Raw genomic sequence first — 18,058 nt, forward strand, 5'->3', positions numbered from 1 at the left:
TAAACAATGTAATGTAAATATATGCAGCTTTTTCTTTTATAACGTAAACGATGAAAAAACTGAAGCACAGTATTTGAGTAAATGTACAGTATTACTTTCCACCACTGCTAAATCAAATATCATTAATACATATTAATAACAGATATTTTCCATTGTACTTGAACGCAACGCGGAAAATCCGCTATTGATTTAGTAATATCCCACGGTACCTAAAGGCAACAACAACGCGCGGAAAAAAAGAAACATGGAAGAAATGGTGAGTGATTGCTGATTTTTATCGCTTTAAAAACACTTTCTCGCTGAATAATGTCGACATAAACGAGTGTAATGTCGCTGTTATCAAAGTCGCTTCTAGGGAAATATTAACTAGTCAGGTGTGAAGCTAAATAAACAGATTAAAGTACATCCAAAGTGTTGTCGCAGGTTAGCTAACCTTGTTTAGGTTTTTCAAAATAATATTCTGCAACATACGTTTTGTATAATGGGTCCTCTAGCTGCCTCCATGCTTTCGGTTTTACTTTCTGTTTTATACAATAGTGAATATTAAACTACCAATGTAACCACTTTTAACATAACTTAACCCTGTGTGAATATATTTTAGAAACTGTAGATATCAATCATAGTCCCGATTAAAAAAATCGTAACTTGGACCTACCTAGCAACCAGATTTTGAATATAGGACTTTTTACCTGTGACCAGTGCTTGAATTGGGCCGGTGAGTTTTGTCAAATGATACACCCCCGTCGAGAAATGCACCCCCTGGCCTGCCGTAAAAAGCACCCCCCCCCCAAAAGATTATTCTATTAATCCCACCCTCAAGCACTTTGGAGGGTATAGTTGTAGGACTAGTACCAATAAATGGATCAAGTTTCATGTATGTGAAACGTTTATTGTCAGAGATAGCAAGGGGTGCATATCGTGGCAACCAGGCTGTTCATAAAAAGCACCACCCAAAATAAAAAAAATTATATTAATCCCATCCTCAAGCACTTGATGTAAAAATAAACAATACATTGTAAAGCACAAGTACAAGCAAAAGTATACAGACAGGACGTCACAATTAAATAAAAACATATTAAATAAAAAATTAACTGAAAAATAAGTGACGAATGAATGCAAAATCCAGGATTCGACAACCCAACCATCAAAAAGACAACATAGAATAGCGCACCCAGGTTTGTGACAATGGGGTTCACATATGGGACAAGAGAATCCAGCACAGGCAGGGCATTGGGGCCACCACTGGGTCCAAATATTATGACCTCTGTCTTTTTTTCATTGAATTTTAAAAAGTTCAAGGCCATCCAGGCTCTGATGTCCTGCAGACAGTCAGATAGGCGTTGCTGAGGGTTTGGGTCATTTATTTTCAGGGGCATGTAGATTTGCGAGTCATCTGCATAAAAATGAAATGAGACACCATATTTCTTAATGATCGCGCCCAGGGGGAGCAGGTACAGGGAAAATAAAATCGGCCCAAGAATGGAGCCTTGGGGTACCCCGTACGGGAGAGGAGCAGAGGAGGAAGTAAATTCATTAAGATTTACATTAAAACTTCTTTCAGACAGATACGACTTAAACCAGTCTAGAGCAGAACCACTGATTCCCACAAAATGTTGCAGGCGAGAAATGAGAATACTGTGATCTACAGTGTCAAAGGCAGCTGTCAGGTCTAACAGTATAAAAACAGCACTGTTCCCAGAGTCAGTAGCTAAAAACAGGTCATTAAAAACCTTTAAAAGAGCAGATTCAGTGCTGTGGAGGGGTTTAAACCCGGACTGGAATACCTCAAGAATGCCTTGCACTAGGGATGTCCCGATCACCTTTTTTTGCTCCCGATCCGATTCTGATCATTTGATTTTGACAATCTGCCGATACCGATTTGTCCCGATCCGATCTTTGTGCAATGCATTAAGAGAAAAAAAAGGTAACAGATAACGGCTGGTCATCCAACGCGATGAATTCAGCTATCTTGGCTGTTATTGTGTTGGCCTTTTCACTGTTCTGGGGCAGTTTCTCTTTCCTTTTAAAAGTCTCTGAAAGTGTCGGTTGTTTCAGTGCCGTTACCTGAGTGGCCGCTGTGTACTCGCCGTGTTGTTGTTGGTGTTTATTTCTCAGGTAGCGTATTAGATTGGTCGTGTTGAACGTAGCTCTGTTCTTTCCACCACGCGGAACCTCCTTCTTGCAAACATTGCATCTGGCCGTTACACTGCCTTCGCTTTCAATTTTATAATACTTCCAAACTCCTGACATTTTCTCTGTCCCGACTCCCGAGTCACCAGCTGAATGTAGCTTCTCGTTAGCTTACTGCTACTATTAGACACTGCGCCCACTCTGTTGCCAGATTTCAGAGAAATAAGCAACCAGGTCTATGAAAACAAGCCCAAAGAAAGCAACACATACATGATGTTGTGTAATTTTAAACCAAAACTAAGTCTTCAGGATGACTTTAAGACGTGAACATGGTCATTTTTGTTTTGTAACATTAAATACAAAAAAAATATTTTCGAAAAAAAAAAAAAAATCCCGATCCCCGATTTTTTGAAAATCACGTGATCGGCTCCGATCCCCGATCACGTGATCGGATCGGGACATCTCTACCATGCACATTTGCAGGACCGCAACTGCTTCAGTACCACTTTTTCTAAAATGTTGGACATAAAAGGAAGTTTAGAGATAGGTCGAAAATTGTCAAAAACAGAGGTGTCCAGGTTTGTTTTTTTAATCAAAGGCTGGACCACAGCATGTTTTAGGCACTTTGGTACTTTTCCTGTAGTCAGGCTGCTGTTAATTATATTAAGAATGTTAAGTCCAACAATGTCCCAGATTTCTTTGAAAAATCGCGCAGGGACAACATCGCTTGGAGAAGGGGGTTTCAATTGAGCAACAATTTCTATTAGAGCAGGAAGTGACACAAGCTCAAACTGATCCATAGCAGCTGAGCAAGGCCCATTCCCAAACCGCCCTCTACACCCTACCCCTCCGTTTGCGCGTTCACGCGGAGGGTCCGCCATATTGAGGGCTGTTCCAAACCAACGAGTGTGGAGGGGGAGTGGGCTATCAAGCCCTCAAACAGCGAGTCTGCAGCGGTGCTGACTTGAGACCGGTCTCTACCTGACCGGAGTCACGCTGTGTGTGTCCGTCAGGAAACACGCTGTTTACAAATAGTTCCAGCAAACATCCACTGATAAACTGCGATGTTAACAACCTCATGATAACCTCATATGTTTTTAACTTAGGATCAAACCTGTGTTTAGTCTAGAAAAAGGTAAATGTTATTATAAAGTTGCGTATATTTACAGACTGTTGCAAAACTAAGAAGCTTATAAACATCAGGTTTAAAACTAAAAGAGCTTTGAAACACAATGAAAGATGTTTGGAGTTTTATTTGAGTTATTAATTTAAACTTTTTGTCAAAGAGATGCTGATTTGAAACCGTTGTTTCATACAGTTACGGCATTTCCTGTTTCTGCCGGAGAGGGGAGGCCGTCCCAAAGCTTGCCGCTGTATTTACTCCCTCCATCTGACAGGAGGGAGCCTCGTTGAGCTGCGAGTGTGGCTACAGACGGAGTTCACTCCGTCACGGAGGGGTAGGGTCGAGGGAGTGGTTTGGGATTGGGCCCAAGTGTCCATGACAGATGGATCATGGGAAGGAAGTGAGATGTGTGCGCTGATGGCGGCGACCTTGTCAATAAAAAACTGTAGAAACGCCTCACAGGTTTCAGTGGAGGTTACTAAGTTGATGGACTGTGGGACATTTAGTATACAGTTTATAGTGCTAAAAATAACACGGGGTTTATGACAGTTATTACGTATAACATCTGGAAAATACTGCATTTTTTCCGCTTTAACAACGTTCTGATAGCTACGCCAGGAGCCCTTTAAAATATTATAAGACACATGCAGCCTGTCTTTTTTCCATTTGCCTTCAGCCCTTCTGCACTCCTGTCTGGCAGTACGAGTGGACTCATTTAACCATGGTTCAGACTTAACTTTAGGGCGAACAGCTTTTAGTGGAGCAATAGTATCAAGGATGTCTTGACAAGAGGAGTTAAAGAAAGAAAGTAACTCCTCTGTATCACCAGTAATAGGATATGCTCTGTCATCCACAACCTTTTTGAAAGCAGCAGAAAACTGAACAGCGGTGGAGGGTTTAAGCATGCGACGAAAATGAGCAGACTGTGGACACTGTTTACCAACAACATAGTGGGGGATAGTGACGTCAAATAGAACAGGCATGTGATCGGAGAAAATTGGGTCGCATATCTCAACATTACATATTGATAGACCATAAGACAGGACAAGATCAAGAGTATGCCCGTGTTCGTGCGTGGGGCCAGAAACCGATTGAACAAGATTAAAGGCATCAATAAGATTTAAAAAGTCTCGAGCCAACGGTTTGTTAGGACAGAAAACATGTGTGTTTAAATCCCCCGGTCATATGTATGCATAATGCCGGTCAGGAAATCAGAAAAATCGTTAATAAAGTCCTTGTTGTACTTTGGGGGACGGTAAATCACTGCACACAGGACCGGATCAGAGCGGCCCAACTCAAATGAGTTCAGTTCAAAACTAGAGAACGAGGCAAGCAACTGTTTACAATAAAAGTTTGACTCATAAACAATCGCTATTCCTCCTCCTCGACCAGTTGTCCTCGGGGATTTCAGGTAGCTACAGCCAGACGGTAACAGTTCAGAGAAGGCGCTGGACTCACCCACGTTCAGCCAAGTTTCCGTCACGCAAAGAAAATCTAATCCACGGGAGGTGAAGAAGTCGTTAAGAATAAAAGTTGTATTTGCTATCGACCTAGCATTAACCAGTGCCATCTTGGTGGGAGCCGGAGCAATAGCCGCACAGGGGGGGGTTTCATGTTTTCACTGCTACTTTGTACCAAGGCAGATTCTCACATAGCGCGCACATGTTCAAGGAGTGTTGTCATAGTTGGACAGCTCACCTGTTGTATGAAGCGATGCCCGGTAGCGGAGGTAAGGCACACACACCAAGTGTTCAGGAAATGGTTAATACAGCGAAAATCAAAGCTGACGATCTCTTGGTTTGATATGTTTTCTCCCCGAGACAACATGGACATAAGAACATTTGTTTCAAAGAAGAGGAAAGTAAGTCTTCAGCTGGTAGCAGTTAATCAGTTAACAGTGATGGCGGCGGAGGAGTTTCGTCTTTATGTCATGATGGATACAAATAGTGAATAGTTTAGATGAGAAAAGGCATCGAAATGCCAGGTTACTAGTATTTACCATGTAAACGGGGAACATGAATAACCCCATCTCTCCGTTTCATTTCATTTCAAACCTTTATTTACCCAGGTGTATCCCATTGAGATCATTGATCTCTTTTTCAAGGGAGACCTGCTCAAGTAGGTTCCACATAAAAACATACGGAACAACAAAAAGGACATCTTACAGCATCATTACAGGGATTACAATTTACATAACTCCACATGAGCAGGTACCAACAGTTTCCGATTGAGTAGCATCCAACCGAGCTTTAAAAACATTTAGTGGCACCAGATTGTTCAGTTTCCATTTCATTTGCAGACTATTCCAAGACAGAAAAGCTGCGCATCTAAAAGCTGTCTTCCCTAAGACAGTCCTAGCCGTTGGCACATTTAATAAAACCACAGCATGCGATCTCAGGCAGTAGCCACTTACAATTCGCCGTGAGATCAGGGAGCAGATATAAGATGGAAGTTTCCCTAACATGGCTTTGTATATAAAAATGTACCAGTGACTGAGCCTCCGTACAGTTAGTGAAAGCAAACCAGCCCTTGCATACAGGGTACAGTGATGGGTTAATGCTTTACAGTTTGTCACAAATCTTAGTGCGCTGTGATACGCAGCATCTAACTTGACCAGGCAATGGGCAGGTGCACTCTGTGCTCATGGAAACACCATATCCCCAATATGATCATAACCGGGGTAATACTCATAAACTGCTTACTGATGTCCATGTAGAGCCGCAGTCAGTGTGTTTTACTGGAGCCTCAGTTCAATAAGAGATTATTTTCTTCTTTAACTTCGGTACTCTCTCTCAAAATGGTAATGTGCATTATGTTTTAATTATACTTCTTATCATTCAGAAGCTTTTTGTGTGTGTTTATGTTTTAATGAGTGCTTATAGGCCATTTCCATCCCAGTATTCAGTTAACTGTTTATTTTCTGTGCACATTACATAGACTAGCTAATATTCTACCTACTGCTTGGAACTTTGAGTCTTCAAAATGTCCAATGTCACGGACTGGGACTTACTTTAGAGTCAGTTGTATTTACATTCAGTATGACTTGTTATGATTCAATGTGAAAGAGTATACTGCTCAATAAATAATGATCACTTCACCACCTCTCTTGACATCTAGGCGCTTGAGAGTGAGTCAGAAGCAGAACACAGGGACAGTGGAGAGAGGTTCATTGCTGAGGTGAGTGATGAAAGGGAAATGACAGTTTAGAGTAAATTGTGATGTGGACTCTCATCCCAGAATGTTAAGGAAATCAGTGGGGATATTGAACAGGAGGCATTTCAGTCAAGGGGCATCATATGACCAATATAGACAGAAGAGCAACATTTATTTGAACATTTAAGTCGATACCATTCCGAGGTGAACTTAACATCTGTATGGAGTCAGATCAGTCTCAATATTAATAAATGCTCACAGAAGGACTCACTAATTGATTTTGCGATTTATATATAAATGACTCTCCACAACAATATCTCTCAATGCACTCACAAATATTTATTGTTGTATATAAATGTACACAAAATGGGCATTTAAACTGCTTTTTATTAATTCAAAGATGGCTCTGAATGAATAATCAATGGCTCTGAATGAATAATCAATGTTTCCTTTCTTTACTACTGGATGAAATTACAAAATGTACCCATCATTTTCCTCATGCTAGTATAGCCACATAAAAGTATCAAACCACCTGTTAAAATGCACCAGAATACAGGAAATCTATCTACACCCCCCGTTAAAAATGTCCCCCCCCCCCACATTCAGGATGCTTCCTAAGCCCATGTCTCAAAGTGCACCAGATTGATGCTTTTAACTTCAATATTTAAAAAGAATCTTCCAGGGGGAGCATCCCCCCGGATCCCCCTAGAGGAGGTGAGGTCCGCTCCCCACTCGTAAAAAATACCACTTTACCCCTGCCTATATGCCGTGAGCTGATTATCGAGCCTTCATTGTAACAGTCGCGGGTGTACTGTGTGTTTGCGTGTGGGGAGTGCTTTTGTGCGTGCTCTATAGTGCATAGTGTTCACTGGAGTCCAGCACCTCAGCACCCGCACTGAAAATACCTTCCCGCGCCTCTGCCGGAGAGATTTAGATTTGATAGTTTAGGCGTATTTTACCGGTCATAGTCTGGTAATTACCGACTAACGGGAACTCTGCCAACCGGTCGCATCACAGATTTCAGAGCGCTGGGCTCTGCCTGTTGTTCGTCCTCCCAAATTCCATGGAAATTATTTACTCTTCGGCCTTGCACCCAGAGAGTTCGAGGGAGGACTACCACTTGTAGATTTATTACCCAGTACATAGCCCTCCTGTTCCTTGGAATCCTTTTAGCTGCTAACTAGCTTTGAGTTAGCATGCCTTTGTCCATTCTTTTGCAACACTGGTAAAGTGGTGTCATTCCAACCTAGTCCATTCACTTCCACGTTAACTTCCAACCGTTGAATTTTCATTTCCAACACGGCCATCTTCTGTAGAAGTTTGTGGAAGTCATCTGTAGAGAACGGAGGCATTTTGCTGCTAACTAGCTTAAGCAGAATAGCATGCAGTACCAGGCTTTAGCTGTTGCAAGGCCACGCTACTGTAAGACTGAGGTCGTCGTAAAAATATTGAAATATGGCTGAAACCCTCCGTCTATTTACGAAGAATAACTGTCCCAGTGATAAGTTAATGTCCAGGAGCTGCTGCTCGCAGTTTTCAGAAATAGAAAAATAGGAAAACAGCATAAAAAAGTAAGCAGAGGCAAGAGCAAGCAGAAACGCGTCTGCACTGTAAGATGGCTGACAATGATGTACAGAGTCTTTCCACCACATCCAAAAGGTGATCTACAGCATTTAGATCTGGTGACTGTGGAGTAGGGGTGCACGATTTGGGGAAATAATGTAATTGCGATTTTTCTGACAGATATTGCGATTGCATTCGATTTGCGATATTTGTTTTTAAGCGACCCAACGGAGGTTTATTGTAAAAAATGCGGCTAGGAAGGTCATATCAATGTGCTCCTGTCTCTAGCACCCTCGCAGCCCAAGCTACGAGTGAAAGAACTAAACTTAAACATTTAAAATCGATGAATCGTTCAGCCCTACTGTGGAGGCCATTTGGGTAAAGTGAACTCATCGTCATGTTCAAGAAACCAGTTGGAGATGATTTGAGCTTTGTGTGGCATCGCACGTTACCCTGCTGGAAGTAGCCATCAGAAGAAGAGTACCATGTGGTTATAAAGGGATGGACATGGTCAGCAACAATACTCAGGTAGGCTTTGGGCGTTTAAACGTTGCTCAATTGGTACCAAGGGGCCCAAAGTATGCCAAGAAAAGATCCCCCTCACCATTACACCACCACCACCAGCCTGAACCGTTGATACAAGGCAGGATGGATCCTTGCTCTCATGTTGTTCACGTGAAATTCAGACACTACCGTCCGAATGTCGCAGCAGAATACGAGACCCATCAGACCAGGCAACATTTCTCCAATCTTCTATTGTGCAATGTTGGTGAGCCTGTGTGAATTGTAGTCTCAGTTTCCTGTTCCTAGCTGACAGGAGTAGAACCTGGTCTTCTGCTGCTGAAGCCCCTCTGCTTCAAGGTTCCACGTGTTGTGGTTCAGAAAGGGTCTTCTGCATACCTTTGTTTCAACGAGTGGTTATTTGAGTATATGTTGCCTTTCTATTATCTTGCACCAGTCTGGCCATTCTCCTCTGACCTCTGGCATCAGCAAGGCATTTTCGCCCAGATAACTGTCGCTCACTAGATATTTCCCTTTTTCCTATTGTCTCCGTCTGTCTGCTCTTTAGGTGTCTGACGAGGAGCAGGAGGCTGTGAATCCTCAGCCCAAACGCAGACGCATCCTCGACCCTTCAGCCATAATCTCGGTCCCCGTTTACACCAACCAGGTACACAGCAGCTGGTGGGCCATTCGGTATACGAGCCATTATAGATTAGAAATAAAAGGCCAACCAACAAGAGAAACAAATCACACATTTACGTCAAATATACTTTGAAATTAAATGTTTAAACTGAAGATGTAAAAATCCAATATTCTCTGATATTTAAGTGGTAAAGTTAGGACAGAAATCTCACTTATTTAAGAGAGAAAAGGTTGAATGTCCAAGCAGTCTGATGACAATAAGCGCACACATTGGTGTGCTGGAGTTGATGAATTGATGAGGTTTTGTTAACAGAAAAGAAGATTGCAAACATTTCTTAAATGTACAATCCTACAAGAAGTCTGAGTTCTCCCAGAAAGCCCGAGGTCCTCACCAACCCCGAGTTCTTTTAACTCGAGGTTAAAAATATTTATTTGTACTGCTGCTTACCCAGAAGTAATTTCACTTTGTTTTATCCTTACACTTCTTGCAGCATCATCCGTATTTACAATGTTGATTTTAAACTACCCTGTAACTCTTTTATGAATGGTCTTTTTGGATCTGTTATTCCATTGTGTTTATGTATTGTTTCTTTTGTTTTGTTTCTCTCTTAACTATTGTGTGTTAGTTTTGATCTAAAGCACTCTGAATTGCCCTTATGTCTGAACATTTGCTATATAAATATACTTACCTTAATAATAATCCCAAAGATACCTTGACTTTAATCTTGGGAATTCTTAGTTGTTTCCCTTTTTAAAACTTTATAATTATGTTTTTAATTACCTGAGTTTGTCTTTTTAATCAGGTAAGCAACGGTTTGCAGCTGAAGCCAACAGCAGCTAGTTTCACTCAAAAGCAAATCTCAGGTAAATATGTGAACAAAATGTAAACCCAGTGTCTGGAAGGTGTTAATCTGGTGTTAATCTGTAAATGTGACTGTCTTCGTCTCTGGGCAGACGACGGGGCAGACGACAGTTTATGGTTTCAGTTTTCCCCTTCGATCAGCAGAACAACCGCCCTCTCCTACATTGACTCCGAGGAAGACGAAACAGAAGTGCTTCTGAAGAAAACACAACCGTAAGTAGTTAAACTAGTTTGATGTTGAATCTTTCTATTAGCCTATACAGCAGAACTCCTCCAGCGCTACACCCCAGCCAGAGCTTTAAGGTCGGCTGATCAGCTGCTGCTGGTAGTGCCCAAGACCAGGCTAAAAACCCGAGGTCACCGAGCCTTCGCGGCGGCCGGCCCTAGGCTCTGGAACACTCTGCCCCTCCATGTGAGGTCGGCCCAGACCCTGGGGGTTTCGAAATCAACACTAAAAACTCACTTCTTCTCCCTGGCCTTCTAGTCAGAGCGGAGCACGACTCCTGACATTTCCCTGTGNAGGACGCTTTATCAGTATTACCAAGGATATAAGTGACTTAAATAAGACCCGGAAGGATGACAGCATAACAATTAAAAAACTGCTGGAAACGATCGGAAGCATGGAGAGGATAATGAAGGAAAAAGACGAGAAGATTGTCACGCTGGAGAGAAGGATCGAGGAGCTTGAACAACACACCCGAAAAGAGGATGTTATCGTGACCGGATTAAAAATCATAAAACCATATTCCCAGGTAGTGAAAGGAGATTCTGCGCCTTCTACAGACAAAGACGGACATGATTCGGTCGAAACACAGGTGCTCGAGGCACTTAACGATCGTGGCGTGTACCTGAAGTCTGAGGAGATTGAGATCTGCCACACACTTGGGAAGCCGTCGGAAAGTGGATTCCAAAGGGTGATCATAAAACTTGTGAGCAGAAAGACAAAAGTTCGTATGATGATAAATGCCAAGAAACTGAAAGGGACCGGAATCTACATTAACGAGCACCTCACGAAAAGGAACGCGGATATCGCAAGAACTGCGAGAGACCTGAGGAAGAGGAACAAAATCGAAGCTACCTGGATCAGGGACTGTAAAATATTCATTAAAACAAACGAAGGAAAAGTATCGATTGTGAAGGACAGTGTGGATTTATCTATATTTTAATGAACTCTGAGGATAAGAATATTACTCCCGCTATTGGTAAAGTATTGACAAATAATGCAATTATATCTATGCGCTATTTTCCCTTACTTCATTCATTAAGCGTGAGTCAAAAGTTACATCGACCACTCGATAATAATCCGTTATATTCAGTTTTGTATTTTGTCCTGTGTGTTAATATAAATCCTCTGTATTGTATGATCAGTCATGAACTTACCTCCGTGTATGCACCATGGACTCAAATCACCCAGTCCCAGTGACCACAGTGACCGGAGTGAACTCTAAGGATTTAAATCTCTTTGATGAAAATCTAATAAGACAGAACTGTTTCGACTCCCACATTGACCCAGACTCTAATTTCTTCAGGAATCTTACCAACAACTGCTGCTACTATAGTGAATTTTATATAATAGTTTTTATTACCCTAAAAAAAATTAATTAATTTTCTTAGGTTAAAACAAAAAATTCGAAAAAATAAAATTAAAAAAATCTCCCATCATAATCTTGGTGATCTTGTTAAAATTGTTAATGCAGAATTGGAAATACTATGTAACTGGTTTGCAGTTAATAAATTATCCCTTAATGTGGCCAAAACAAATTACATGTTATTCAATACAAAGTCTGAGAGTAGAAATGACTGTATTATACGGATTTGCAATACTGAGATAGAGAAAGTTGGTGCATGTAATTTTTAGGACTCATTGTTGATGAAAAACTCAACTGGAAGCATCATATAAATTATGTACAAACTAAACTGTCAAAAATAATAGGTATTTTGTATCGTACTAAGAACATTCTCGAGGAAAAAATACTCAGAACTCTTTATAACAGTCTATTTCTCCCTTACCTTTATTACTGCTCCGAAATATGGGGAAACACGTACGCAACAAATCTACAAAAAATAATAACATCCCAAAAAAAAGTATTACGAATAGTCTGTGGTGTTGGTAAATATGAACACACAACTCCCATATTCAAAAAACTCAATCTATTCAAATTTGTTGATATAGTAAAACTTAAAACAGTACTGATTATGCACAACATTTACCATAACAAAATGCCTACTAACATTCAAAAGCAGTTCCAAACCACAGTTAGGAAATACCCAACCAGGCATCCTAACTGGTTGTATAGCAAGCCCTGTAGAACAACCATCAAATCACACAGCTTATCCATAATCGGAGTTAGAACGTGGAATGGACTTCACTCAGACCTTTCAAGTATTACTAGTCATCAACAATTCAAAACTAAAGTAAAAACAATTATATTTGCAGATTACTCCAGCTAACAAGTATTTGATATTCCCAGTGTTGCTTATATATGCATTTACTTTTTTCTTGCCCTAACTGTTATTTTATTTATTTTATTTTTTTTCCAGTTTTCGTTAGTTTTCTTTATTTTTTTGTACTCCTTAATTTCTATACGTTTTTGACGAAATATGTGCCATTACTATATTGATGCTAATGATGATGCACGGGAGGGCTACTCCCCATAAGCTATGCTTCAGCCCTCCCGCTTCTACTAATTTTGTTCATTTGTGTGTATGAATTATACGTTTTTGTTTTTGTATGATTTTAGTAGAATAAAAAAAAAAAAAATTAAAAAAAAATTGCCCAAAATAACACTGCACGATATATTAAATATAAAGTTTATAAACATGGCTCATACTAAAATCAATAAATCTGCATTTATATGTGTCATTTGTGGCTTCTACTTTAATAAGACTAAAAGCTTTTAAGATAAAATGTACATGTTCTCTTAATAATAATAATAATAATGATACATGACACTTATATGGCGCTTTTCTAAAAACTCAAAGACGCTTAACCTTACCTACCTTACCTTTTTTATTCCAGGGCCATCTTTAGCTCCCCGTCTCCTCCAGGGAGTCCGGAGGTGCTTCAGTCCAGACATGCCAAGAACATGATCAAGTGAGTCCGGATCCTGTGCTACCCAATACGTAGCTCTTCAGCTGATATCTCTCGTCACCCATCTCAATTCACAATTGTGTCTGATTTATGTACCTTGCTATGCAACCTTGCTTCATCTAGTTTATGAAGGTTCAGAAATGACTTGGGACATCAACATTTTTTATCTCATAAATTCTGCATATATCTATGACACAAATCTTCATAAGTAGCACAGAGAGAAGGTTTTGTAAGCGGGACTTTTTCAGGAAGGGGGTGGGGAGGGATCCGTATAACCAGGGGAATTGCAGATCTTGCTTTAAAATTGAATTGTGACATCTATAATAAATATAGCACAATTCATGGAACTCAAAGTGGTTTGCACAAAATAAATAAAACCTTGTGTGTTTTTGGTCGTCAGTAAGATCGACATAAAGCTGAGGGCGGCCAACACTTTAGATTCCCCTGAATGCAGAAGACGGCATTTCATCGAGGAAGAGGATGATATCATCTGCACAAACCCGAATCCTGGCCCTCAGAATTCTCCGTACAGCGAGTCGTTACGGGAAATCCCGCTCAAGATCCGCTGCATGACACACGTACACAAGATCCCCGTGCTGTCGGTACTTATGCTTATTTTCCCTATTTTATTTATTTTTGAACTGTAAGCTTTATACTTTTTTTCCTACTTGTTATTTTTCTATACATTTTTTATTATTTCATTTTTATTTTTATCAAGTTCCAAGATGGAGCAGCTGTTACGAAATTACAATTCTGATAGTATGATATGAGCAGCAGTACGTTAAGATGTCGACCGTTACATTGTTTAACACAGGGTTTGTTTTTGTTTTAAGTCGACGCCTTTAAGTGACGTACTGACTCGGCTATCCGTCATCCTAGACGCCCCTCCCCCTCGCCTCATGCTGCTGAGAAAGGAAGAGGAGCTCCCAACAAACTCCACCGTCGGCGAACTCGGCCTCGGCATCGCTGACATCATCGGTGGGTCACATGACATCACACATTAATTATTTCTTTAGTAGCAAAATTGATAAGCAAACATTAAATAAAAAAAGTTAGTGAAAGGATCATATATTCATATTAAAACTTGAAATTAAATAATGAAATAATTAGATGTATTAATTTAGTTGTATTTTTCCCTATTTTTTTTTTTCCGTTTCATTTTCTTCATAGTTTTCTTTTTCTTTAACCTTATTATTCTTCGATAAGCCACTCCTGTGACTCCATACATAACAGAAGTCAAACAATTCTAGGTCCAGATTATTTTGTGTTTCTGAGGATTTCAGCAACACAAATTGTAAACCACTAGAGGGTACCCAATCATTATCGTTGACCAGTGCTACATGATGTGGTGGTTTAGACTTTAGGGCACCAATATAACAGAGAAAAGCAGGAGCAGTGAACACTCTGCTCCTGCTGAGAAGTGGCTTCCAATTTCCTTCTTAATTATTTCCTACCTGTTTAGGGGTTAAAGAAACATCTTGCAATTACAACAAATAAATAATCTACAAAACACAAATTTCCTTATAATATATATATAAAAAGCTGCAGGAAAGTTCAACCGGATATATTGGCATCTCCGCAGTATGGTCCGCATATCGAAACAACTACACACAGGCTATTGATTGGAAGAGAATATGGAATAACTTCACTTATCCACATCACCAATTGATACAGTATAAGCCAAGGTACACAGATATTACCTGTGAACCAGGAAATGCTGTCAACTCAGCATGATTCCAAGCCCCATAGGCCTTCTGTGTTACCAAAGGAGTATTGGAACATGTTTTATTAATGCACTGCAGTTAGAAAGTTCTGGAAACAAGTGATTGACATTGTATCTGAGATTATTGGAGTTCACATACCCTGTCTCCCAATTATTGTATTGTTGAATGATGATTCCTCTCTTAACCTACTAAACCATCAGAAAAGGCGGGTCTTCGCTCGTTTGACTGCAGCCCAAAAAAAACGTGTAACACGATGGAAACTCCCAAATACTGTATTTATTAAGGCGTGGGCAAGGGACTCCCTACCTTTTTTCTCTTTCTTTTTGTATTATCGTTTACATAATTTGTATCTGTGTACATATGTTCTTCAGTTAGGGCAACTAGTTGGTCACATAACAAAAAAAGATTTACACACATGCATTGCACAATGTTTTAAGTTGCACATGGCAGCACATTATTACATTTTAGAACTGTTCACTAACTCTCTCTCATGTGTGCCGTGCAGAGTGTGTGGTGATGGCAGCAGAAGATAGCAGCGCCACAGAGACCAGCAGCAGCAGCAGCAGCAGCAGCAGCCTGACTGTGAGGCTGCAGAGCAAAGACAGAGACTCCTCTCAGGAGTTCTCTCTGCACAGAGTGCGTACAGCTTCTGCTCCTCCTCTTCTTCTTCTTTCTAGAACCAGCTTTCTTATTGTTCCAGCAGCAGCACATTGTTATCAATGTTGGAAGAAGTACTCACATATTTGGAACTTAAAGCTCCTATCATGCAAAATGCACTTTTTAATGTATTTTATACATAAATATGTTTCCCCGGTGTGTAAGGGAACTCACAAACCCTCTCTCTCTCCTCCGTACCCAAATCTCTAAAAAAGCAGGAAATAAAAAGGTACTCGCCTTGTGGTAAACCCGCAAGAGAAAAAGCATTTGAGCTCCATACTGTTTCAGAAATAATCCTTGATGTGGTTTGGAACATGATATGGTGTTTAATCACGGTAGCATTTAGCTGCATCTGAGCAGATCAGACAGCTCGTCACAGACCTCACAGTGTGCCTGCGTGCTCCAAAGGGGGCGGGGCCAGCAGCTACTGACCCAGAATCAGCACTTCTCTAACAGGGCTGAAATAGAGGGATATGAGGGATGTCTAAAATGCATGATCTGTTTGGTATTTTGAGCAAATAGACATATTTTTTATATATCTGAAACCCATAATATATGCCTAAAAATAGCAAAATAGGAGACCTTTAAGTTAAAAATAGCAATACAACAATGCAAATATACTCATGTTAAAGCCCGCATTAAAACCTACCTTACGTAAAAGTACAAACGTGTTAACACATCTAAATATACTTGAAGAACCGAACACATGAAGTACCGACATGAAGAATGATATATATGTTATTATTAAATGATAAACATAGATGCCTTATTGTGTTCATCTCTTCAGTTTTACAGCTGGTAAATGTGGGGTTTATTACATTATTTGATATACTACTGCGTAGCTTACCCTATGATAATATCATAATGCATTAGTTGATATAGATTTTGTAATATGATCCTAATCTGCAAAGTATCCAGTAACTTAAGCTTTCAAATAAATGTAATTGAGTAAAAAGTACAACATTTGCCACCAGGATTCTAGTTTAGTAAAAGTATAAAGTAGCATAAAATAACAATTCTCAAGTACCTTCAATGTGAACTTGGAACAGAATTTACAACAGAGTTCTTTATTTTTCCCAGGCTGGAATGTGATTTTGTAAAATGTTCTCTATTTTAGAACAAAGTAAAATAAACAATATATATTTTATAAACAAGAGGTTTATTTGTTATAAAATGTGCTCACTGTAATACCACACAGGTTGCCCAAAGTTATTTCTCTTAATAGGCATGATGGGAATTGTAGTCCCTATTTTGATTTAGCTGTTTTTAATATGGTTTTAGCTGCTGGTAGGGGAAGTAAGAACTGGAGTATATGTATTTATTAACTTTCCAACAAAGATTATTATATTAATAATTATTACAATGATAATAATAATGTGTGTGTTTTTCAGGATGCTCCGCTGGGCTCCATCTTCTCCCAGTACATGTCCAAGATGTCCGCCCCCGCCAAGAGGAAGGTGCGCTTCCACTTTGATGGCTGCAAAGTGACGGACAGGCAGACTCCGGCACACCTCGACATGGAGGACGGTGACATCATCGAAGTTTGGACCTAGATCAATTAATTTTACATTAACCATAGCATGCTGCAGGGATGAGTCCTACACCCCGTGAAATTCGTTTTTAATTTCATTTTAGCTCTTCCTACTCGTCTCATTCAACGTTTTTTTTGGAATGTTAACACAAGCTTAAGAGATTTAAGGTTTTATTACCCCACTTTTCAAGCTTCTAAATGTCTTAAAAGCAGCTGTTGCTAACAAGTAGCTAAATGAGACTACTAAATGCCATCACAGCAAACATTAGCCGCATTTAGCTTTGTGTGGTGACAAAAAAGAATATGACCGTTTAGCCTCATGTTAACTTTTTACTTCTGGAAATGGCTTTTTAGGCTTCAACAATCATTTGAACAACAATGGAAATCTACTGGTTAGGTAGTGCAGTTACATTATCTGTAAAAGTCACTTTATTTGTAGATGTTAATAGGGTTATAATATATAACAATATGATAACACTTTTTTTAAATACAGAGTAAATAAGCCTTCATTGTACAATTGTATACTTGTAATGTTTTTGTGACTGTACAATAATACTTGTTAATGTGTTACTGTTACTGGAAATAATAAAATGATTAGAAGTTACTGAAGTCATAGTGGAAGAAGTATTTATATAGTGTTACAAAAGAAACGGAACCACATTGTTAAAATATAAGTAAAAGTCCTACATTCAATAGTATAGTAATACATAGTTGTCTTTTTTTTCATCCATTCATTTAAAATGTCTTTATTTTTATTGTTACAATGGCAGCTTATGTCATTTTTTATTTTTCCAGAAACTATGAATTGCCGTATAATTAATACATAATAAATTATGGCTAGAATATATAAAAGAAAATAAATATGTCTATGAATTAAATAACTAAGCTTATGAAATAAATATGTATGAAATGAATAACTATCTCTATGACATTAAAATAATTGGCTTTGAATAAATAAAATATGTATATTAAATAATTATGTCCATAAAATAGATCAATATGTCACTGAAATAATAAATATGCCTATGATCTATCCTAGGTAAATATGGATAGAAATTCAAACTCATAAATACTAATGGCT

General features: G+C 39.4%; 1 protein-coding gene across 2 annotated transcripts; it reads left to right on the forward strand.

Annotated features, from left to right (window-relative positions):
• Positions 1-173: 173 nt before the first annotated feature.
• nfatc2ip (nuclear factor of activated T cells 2 interacting protein) lies at positions 174-17,686 on the forward strand. 2 transcript variants are annotated; one of them, XM_071204165.1, is made up of 10 exons: positions 216-256; positions 6,371-6,430; positions 9,039-9,137; positions 9,916-9,976; positions 10,067-10,187; positions 12,994-13,068; positions 13,466-13,667; positions 13,899-14,043; positions 15,295-15,425; positions 16,838-17,686. In XM_071204165.1, exons 1-10 carry the CDS (start codon positions 245-247, stop codon positions 16,997-16,999), a joined length of 1,068 nt encoding a protein of 355 aa, XP_071060266.1. In that variant the 5' UTR covers positions 216-244; the 3' UTR covers positions 17,000-17,686. The 2 variants fall into 2 exon arrangements, with proteins under 2 accessions (XP_033945224.1, XP_071060266.1); XM_034089333.2 differs by lacking the exon at positions 6,371-6,430 and having other exon boundaries at positions 174-256; positions 16,838-17,684.
• The last annotated feature ends 372 nt before the right edge of the window (positions 17,687-18,058 follow it).

The sequence above is a fragment of the Pseudochaenichthys georgianus genome, chromosome 8 (assembly GCF_902827115.2).
Source record: "Pseudochaenichthys georgianus chromosome 8, fPseGeo1.2, whole genome shotgun sequence".
NCBI classification, from domain to species: domain Eukaryota; kingdom Metazoa; phylum Chordata; class Actinopteri; order Perciformes; family Channichthyidae; genus Pseudochaenichthys; species Pseudochaenichthys georgianus.